This window comes from Ambystoma mexicanum, chromosome 3q (genome assembly GCF_040938575.1).
Source record: "Ambystoma mexicanum isolate Mex_15411 chromosome 3q, UKY_AmexF1_1, whole genome shotgun sequence".
Taxonomy (NCBI): domain Eukaryota; kingdom Metazoa; phylum Chordata; class Amphibia; order Caudata; family Ambystomatidae; genus Ambystoma; species Ambystoma mexicanum.
Genome location: NC_090926.1, coordinates 1087099274 through 1087108234, shown reverse-complemented (window position 1 = coordinate 1087108234; position 8961 = coordinate 1087099274). Strand labels below are relative to the sequence as shown.

Here is an 8961-nt window from a genome sequence, read left to right as displayed (position 1 = left end):
TATCTCACAATTTTCTTTTTTCCTATTTTCTGGGCTTTGGTGGGCATTCGGGGCAATACATTGTAGCGTGATTCACGCAAGTGAGACCTCTTTGGATTCCAAAGGTGTCTTCTTTTCAGTCTTTCCAGAAATGCATGGGGTTCCCTGTGTTCCTTGTTGGCAGTGACACCCCAGGGCCAAATCTGTGGATTGTCCACAAGTCCAAATCCAGTCTTCCCAGGGCATTTCGTGTACCAGTGTTTTAGCCTTTTTGCCTTTGTGCCCGGGTCACAAAAAGGTCACAATAAAAGATGTTTTTCAATTTGTTTCTAGAAGTTACAAGAGTGCTGAAAAAAGGCACAGCTCAGGTGTAAATCATTCTATAAACCCCTGAGCCAAGCCTTAAAATTATTGATAGTTAATTTTATATGTATTCAGTTGTCCAATCATCAGGAAATAGGTGCATTACTTTTCTGGGGATTCTTGATTGCCCTAAAATGCTGATGTAGTAGGCCAGATAAACTGAAGGTCTTAAAATACATTGAACAACAACCACAGCATCTTAAGATCAATTCTGGACTCAGAATCCAACCTGGGTAAACATATTAGCTTCATTGATGGGGTTTGGTGTAGCAGGAAGGTAGATACAACTATAAAGCTGTTTGAAGGTCAGGAGCTGGAACTCGGAATTGGATGTGTTCGACTTCAGAACGTGTCTGAACATAATGTTTGGAATGCACCAGGACATATTTGAGCTGCCAGGTGATCATAGTGGTCCCACTAAGTTATAAACACATCTCACCTTCATGGTGGGTGAACTAAGATGACCGGTTAACTGATCAAGATTTAACAGGTAAATTACATTACAAAGTTGAATATTGATAGTTTTTTCTTGACATTAGTGATCAAGTTAATTTCAAATGGCCCTTGGACAGACAATTCTGTGCATTGTTACTTGAAGGGCTTCCTTTACTTCCCTGTTCCTTACACTGTAAATCAAGGGATTCAGCATCGGAATGACAATAGTGTAGAACAAAGACACCACTCGATCTTGATCCATGGAATAGCTGCTGCTGGGCCGAAGATACATGAATAAAACGGTTCCGTAGAACATTGTAACAGCAGTGAGGTGGGAGGCGCAGGTTGAAAATGTCTTCTTTCTCCCAGTTACAGAACTGATTTTCAGAATGGTTGACAAAATAAAAAGATAAGACACCACAATAGCTAGTAGGCAGCTCATGGTGAGAGACCCTGCAAAGACAAAGAGCAGGACTTCAACGAACCGAGTATCGGTGCAGGAGAGCTTAAGGAGAGGCGGAATGTCACAGAAGAAATGACTGATCCTGTTGGACTTGCAGAAAGGTAGTTGGAAGACAGAAGCCACATAGATGGTGGAATGAAGAAATCCAATAAGGTAGGAGACACCCACAAGCTGAGCACAACCTTTTAAGTTCATGATGACACTATAGAGCAATGGGTTGCATATGGCAACATAACGATCAATTGCCATTGCTGCCAGGAGTACGCACTCTGTACTACCCAAGGCGACAGAGAAGTACATCTGGGCAGCACAACCCGAGAAGGAAATGGAGGGGATCGGCATGATAAAATTCAGCAACAATTGGGGTGAAATGGCTGACGAATAACACGTGTCCACAAATGACAAGTTTCTTAGAAAAAAGTACATTGGGGTGTGGAGGCAGGGAACAATTCTGATCAGAATAATCATTCCAACATTTCCTACAAGGGTGATGATGTACACAGCTAAGAACACCAGGAAGAGCAGCAGCTTCAGGTGGGGATCATCAGTGAACCCGAGCAGGATAAAGTTTGTTAGGTTTGTTCTGTTTCTCCATTCTTCTATCTGTGCAGTTCTGGAAATAACAAGGCAAGAACACAAGAGGACAAATATTTGATCATAAGTATGTCACAGTCCAGATTTGTATGATACACCAAGGAGACTATGAGATGAACGATTTCTGACACATATTTAAATTAATGATAACTAATTATAAATGTGTTGCAAAATATTACTGTCCTTCCAAATCCGTGAGTGTTCAATTGCCTTGTGTGTTGGGTAAACACACAACTTTTTGCCTGGAATTTTGCTAAATTAAAATCATAACCATGATCTAAATGGAATATGAATGCTGATAGAGCAAGAATAGACCATGTCAAAGTCATTTTAAATCACATTATTACAGAGCAGTGTTTGCCAGATGACCGGGGAAAGAGAATTCCATGCAAGTGCAGCAAGAAGAGAGAAAGAGTGGAAGCAAGAGGAAGCACGGGGAGGGTGAGGAGCCACAAGGGTCGTCAAGGAGACAGAGCAGAGATTACGAGAAGGCCTATTACAGTTACAAAGAGGAAGCCCAGTATTGCATCATCAGCCATCCAGCCTTATGACTGCACAAGGAAGTAGGTGTGAAGTGAGGGAGTTCCAGAGAGTCCTAGTACCGAAGTCAATTAACTTGTTGAGAGGACAGAAAGCATAGTTGGGGAAACCAAGGAGGATACTGACACAGTAGTCCAGTTTAAATAAGACAAGAGTGGTTAAGAGATGCTTGGCAGTGTTGAAAGGAAGGAGGTGTTTGTTTTTCCTAATATTTAGGAGGTTGAGGTGAGCTGTTATAGCAGTGTTTGAAATGAAAGTAGAGAAGTTGTGAGAAGTGCCATAGATGATGCTGAGGTTTTTAGTAGAAGTAGAGTAGGGGAAAGTGTCAGTTGGGAACTGTATAGGCAGAGTAAGCGATGAGAGAAAGCATTTTGCATGAAAGAAGAGCACCACTGTTTTGGTAGAGTTTAACATCAGAGAGTGTGAAGCAATCCGAAATCTAATGGCAGAGGGTCAGCTTTAAACCTTTATAGAGAGAGCAGAGAAGAGTTCAGGAAAGAGAAGAAAATGTGGGTGTCATCCGTGAAGAGTTGATATGAGAACCCAAAGGAGGAGATTAGTGCCGCAAGACCAGAGGTGTAATGTGTAAAGAGGAGAGGACCGAACACCGAACCTTACGGAACACCAACAGTTAGATGAGTGAATTGTGAGGTTTTGTTGCTCCAGGTGACAGAGAATTGGTGAGGTGCCAGGTAGGATGCAATCCAGGCAAGGGATTGAGCGTGAATTTTTAGGAGAAAGAGCATATTAAGGAGATCAGAGTATTCGACAGTGCCAGAGGCAGCGTAAAAGTGAAGAAGAATTAGGATAGAGGATAGGATGGAGTGCTTAGCAGAGGCAATGAAGTTGGACACATTCATGAGAGCAGTTTCCTTGGAGTCACAGTAGTGGAAGGTGGTCTTGAATGTTGTAGATGCCTAGGAAATTGGTAAGACGGTTGAGCACAGCCCTTTTGAGCACTTTAGAGTAGTGCGGAATTGGAGACAGGGCAAACGTTAGCCAGTAGGTTCAGGTCAGCCCCTTTCTTTTTTTGGAGTGGGATACCGTAGCTGTTTTGAACATGGAGGGGGAAAGCAAGCATCCAATTTGTGAATTCGAGATACACTTTCAAATGCACAGAAAAAACCCAGATATCTGCAGGTGTGCAAAGGAGTGTAAAAGGACATCTGAATGAGGACATGTAATGGTGCCCAAAACATTTTTGAGAATCTGACTCAAAGGCTTTTGATTATGTGCAATGTCATTTGAAAATATGTTAAGTAGCAGCACAAACATTGATGAAAATATACGTTTGGGCTTGCAGCAGACTGTAAAGAAAGACTTAGAGCTACTCCTGGTCACATTTAGCAATGTCTCTCTGTTTATAGGAGTATCTGCAAATCTTTTCTTTAGTCTGCCTCCTCCTGCCAGTAAAATTGCACATTTCCTCTTGCTTCAGGATCACTGATTATCATCTCTCTGGTTCCTGCATTCTATGTGCCATGTCATCTACCCCTACCACTTCCACTCCCTAAGAGTCTAATATCAGAAGGCCTTCTGAAGACATGTGACACACTTCCCTTCTCTTCCTCTCTAGTTCTCCCTCATAGGTGTCAATTAGAAGCATGACAGATTTCCTGCACTCCTCATCTTCCTCAATATCCCATTCTCCCGGGCATCACTTATGAGTAGCCTTTTTCCTGCAGTAGTAGTGCCCCCTCCCTCTCCTTAGAGGTAATTTATTAACAGGTTGGTGCTCTACTTTTCCTAATGTCACCATCTCTAAATCCTCCTCGCTCCTAAGCATGGGTTAACAGTAGTCCTTCAACTGCAGTGGTACTACATCATCCCTTTCCCTAGGGGGCATTTATCAGCGGGTCAGTGGTGCACTTTACCCACTGCCAGCCTCTGTCTTTATGTCTCTCTTCTCCAAAGTATTGGTAGGAAGCAGGATTGCCTGTGTAGTGGTAGGGCCCCTTCCATTCTTCCTAGGAGTCACTTATTAGTGGGTCTGCGGCTCATGTAGTCCATCCACCTAATTCCCCTCTAGCTCACCTAGCCATAGGGGTCACTGCTAGGGGCATCTTCTCTCTCTTGTCAGTGCACTATACCATCTTCCTATCGCTCCCCTTATGTGCCCGCGTGCTAGTAAAGAGTTCTTTTGGCTGCTTTCATCCCATAGACTTTGAGTGGACACCCTTTCTTTTTGCTTTGGACTCCTGACCTGATTTTTTGGAGGTCGGTAAATCCTTCTGCTGTACAACCCTTTCTTTTTGCTCATTATTATGGGGAAACCTATGATTATGTCTCTCTTTGCGAATTTCCTGTAATGTTAGAATTGCACACACCACTTAATGTGAAGTGCAGTTAGGATACTTTTTTAAATAATATATTATTGCTTTTTGTTACTTTTACAATGTGTCTAGGATGAGCTGGTTGAACAGTGTATGTTTTCCTATTATGCTTTATACTTTTTATTTATTTCATTTTTGCATTTACCGCAGAGAGTTACTAAGGGTGGCTAGAACCCCAAGGAGGCTGTGCCACAAGGGTTTGCTCACCTTTGGCTATACTGTTCTGTTGCCTCCTTCCTGCCTTCTCAGGCATACATGGCAAGTCCTTTCCCGGCGATAGCTGCTGCTTTCACAGGCATAGGGGCAGTTTTTGTGTGAGCTTGGATGTGGGGGCTTGGAATGTCTGTACCCAATACACATCCAGGTGCATGAATATCTGTTGGGTATGCAGTGATGTTATCGAATAGATAACAAAGAATGCAATTATAGAAGAACCCAAAACATCAAGAAAAGAAATAATGAATTTTCGAAGAATAATTAAATGTTGTTGGAAATCGGAATAGTGGTTTAAGCGGTGGGGGGAAAGTATTAAAAGAAAGGGTGGGCTTGGGGGATGACCCCAAGAAACTACAAAAAACTATTTTTTTGTAGATGTTTTTTGTTTGTTCAAAATTCACTCTTTGTTTCCTCATTCAATAAAATCACATGTAACCGCCTGTTTCTGGGCTTATGTGGTGGTCAATGGCAATCCATGATTGGATAGCCACTGCTTTTTTGAATTGTGCAGATCCTTACCATTGGTGTACCTGAACAAGCTTCCAGTCGAGTACTTTGATAAAAGGAGGACTCCGGCAGCCATCTTTCAGATCACGATTGGAACCAAGTTCTCTCCAATGAGAAGCAGCCCATTAATGACCCAAGAAAGCCCCTGCAGTTGACCGGCAACAACTACAGTGAAGTGCCGCAGAAACAACCAGACTCAAGGGTCCATGCCTTGTGAGTCTTCAGATGTGTCCCTGAACTCTTGGAACTTGGAGGATCTTCAACTTATACAATAAGATTCCTGTTCCTGCATTTTCAGCCTTCTTGCTTCTATGGAAACCGTGCATGACCTTCTCCTTTGATCGTCCCTGGAAGATAGTCTATCACTGTCTAACCGTCTCACGTGATCAGAGACCATAAATTTGTTCGTTTTATAGCATTTAATAGTCTTTAATAAAGAAACGTGCCACTCATGGTGTTCTTTCTTTGCAACTTAATAAGGGATGCAGCAGCTTCTAACGTCTACTGTTCTTCACAAGCTGATAACCAGTTATTGGCTGCTTCCAGCCTTTGACATCAAGCCAGACAACCTCTTTGGTCTATCTTCGAATTTAAGCCTATTCTTTGCTGCGACACACACAGCTCTTGATCCATTTTCCTTCATGGAGACTTGCTTACTAAAATTGCATCATCGAATGTCCAGAACTCATTATACATATATTGGCGGCACTGCTTGCAGTCTATATACTACGTATAGCCAACCTTAAGAATACTTACTCTATTTGTGTTGCAGTGTCTGTACAAAATGGATTGTTTTTTTCTGCAGTGCCCTTCACACATGCAATCTTCATTCCGCACATAAAAGCTTACTCGATTCTTTATTTTGGCTTCAGATTCTATATCGTCTATGCATTCTCTTCTCTGGTCATCCTTTTCAGGGTGTCACACATATTTCTTGTGATGTCACCAGCCTCTTCTTTTCACATTTTCACACTTCTTCAGGTGCATCTCTTTGGGAGACCATCAGTCTTGTGGGGATACTTCAGATAGGGTGTTATCGATGGATACCTCCTCCAAAAGACTCTTTGTGGTATAGGTACCATTACTGGCGTTGCACATGTCACAAATTTCTGGTTTCCAACATATAGGCAAAATAGGGGTGGGACTTCCTGTAGAGGCATTTGGCTCCTCCTCTACGTTCCCCCCTCTGGTTGATTCATCAACCACACCTCCATCGGGCTTCATATTTAGACATCCTCTCTTGAAGAAGTGCTTCTTTGGGGTCCAGATATTTACTACTCCTTTCAGAGATTCTGCTGATTTCACATGTTCATCGACACTACAGGTCATATAGCTGCATATGTCATTCGGGTTACAGTAAATCCATCGTCCCACATACTTCTTGTGGTTCCTTGGATTCAGGAACTTTGTTCCTTCCGGTGCTACAATACTGGCCTTTCTCTGATTTCTCTGTCTTGTCAATTCCTTGGGTTCATGATCTTCATTCCTACTGCTTTCTTCACTGTCTCCTTGCACTGTGTAATTTTCATCCAGATTACACAGAATCCACACATCACCATCACTAGTATTGCTCTCAGGAGTTTGAAGATATTCACCATCCACTGTGGAACCCATGAGAAGATAGATGCGCACCAGCTGCCACCTGCAATATCTTCTCTCCTCTTCCATTTTGATGTGCAGGTTCTTCAGCAGCGGTATTGCCTCTGTCAAGTTCCCATTCTCATCATCATAAGAAGGTATGAACGTGCAACATGATTATCTGATTTTGACACAAACACCTCCATCCATTGCTGTGACCATGTCAAGAACATAGCCGTTCGAGAGTCATTAGTCTTATGGCTCTCAGTTCTTCCTTGATCACATTGAATCTCTTTATAGTAGTGCTGGTCGTTTGCAGAGGTTTCCGTCTGGCAACCTGTAGCCATCTGGCATTAGCCATCTTCTGGATCCCAGACATAAAGAAAGTCGTGAATCTAGCTGAGGTCTGGCTGAACAATCTGTGTTCATACGGAATATCATTAAAGGCTTCTATTGATTTTGCTGAAAAGTAATTCTCTCTCCATGTTCGATTGAGGAATTCGAGTGATCTTTTCCTCAAATGGGCATCTGCCTTTGGTAATTCTGCAATGTTCAAGTCGTTTTTCGGAATCACTAATGCTGGAACATGAATAAGCACTAAGGAACACATCCCTCCCCAATCTCTGGGAAACTTCATATAGGCTCTGGACCCACAGCCCCATTAGTGATCCATTAGAACTACTGTTCCATCCTTCATGCCTGGTACATCAAAGATTTGACCACATTGATGATTTACTCCAACCTTCCTTGTACCATTATTCCTGAAGCATAAGGCTGCACTGGCTAAAGGCACTGTCTGCAACAGTCCTCATATATTGTTGACCCATGTCAACAGCTTCACAGTTTTTGGCCAATGGTGTTTACATTTCATTTTCTGCAGTATCTATAACCGGCTCATAAAATCAGACCTTCCGTCCATCCTTCCAGAGTGAACACTGTTCCTTTAATTGGCAATTGGCATCTTTCCTTACAGCTCTGTATTTCATCCAAGGTCTTGCCTTTGCAATCCAGCATCTTGTTTTCGTCTCTTCTGATGCTTGCTCCGTTTATCCCAGACTGTTCATATTTTATCACTAGTTTTTGCATTTCTGGTTTTTCTCTTGTCTTCAGATCTTGTACATAGATGTCTTCTCTTGGAGACATCTTCTCATTCACCCATATCAAGGATGCTGTTCGACCCTAAACTGACCTTGGTTCTGGCAAAGAGCAAGTTGTGTTAGACAATGAGCTCTTTGTATTGGTACTTCTGTAGTTATAAAGATCTTAGAGGTCCCTACAGCATAAGGTATGAGAGCACAAACATAGCAGCTCTCCTTAGAGGTTTTTTCACCCATCTTCTTCATGTGTTGATACCACATGTTATTACCCAAATGTGCTGTACTATCTAGATGTGGCAATACCATTATCATCTTCCTCTGTACTCCTCTTGTGTCTTGGCTCATTAGTAGTAGTAGGTAGCTCTACATGAGTTACTGAAGTGGGGAGAATCAAAAGAACTTCTGTTCTGTTTGGGCCAATGAAATAAAGAGTAGGAATTAAAAGAAATAGGAAAACAAAGATAGACAATGCACATGCATATAGTATGCACCAAATATTAATCCACACCATTTTTGGCATTCTGAATTCTCTTGAACTTGCTCATTTTCTAAAATTGTGTTGTTTTCAGGATTCTTCATCATGCCTGTATAGTACTTTAAGGAAGGAAAAAAATTTTAATCAGGCAATTCAGATAAATCAGGTAACTGCAGAATCCGCTCAATTATTACTGCAAGCAGCCTCCTTATAGCAGGGTCATTTTTAGGATCATGCCGAAAAATATGTATGTCGACACTGCGCCCAACAAGAGCAGGATAAGCTCTTAGTATATATATGAAAACAGCAAGTAAGATTCTATGGGCATCATCGTTTGTTAACACCATAGATTCACCCAAACAATTGCATTGTATGAAAAGA

General features: G+C 42.0%; 1 protein-coding gene across 1 annotated transcript; it reads right to left on the bottom strand.

The window, feature by feature from the left end:
* Nucleotides 1-278: 278 nt before the first annotated feature.
* On the bottom strand, nucleotides 279-7927 carry LOC138448045 (olfactory receptor 5AP2-like). The gene is made up of 3 exons (XM_069604585.1): nucleotides 7917-7927; nucleotides 935-1829; nucleotides 279-308 (listed from the first exon to the last, which is right to left on the bottom strand). Exons 1-3 carry the CDS (start codon nucleotides 7925-7927, stop codon nucleotides 279-281), a joined length of 936 nt encoding a protein of 311 aa, XP_069460686.1.
* Between the last annotated feature and the right edge of the window lie 1034 nt (nucleotides 7928-8961).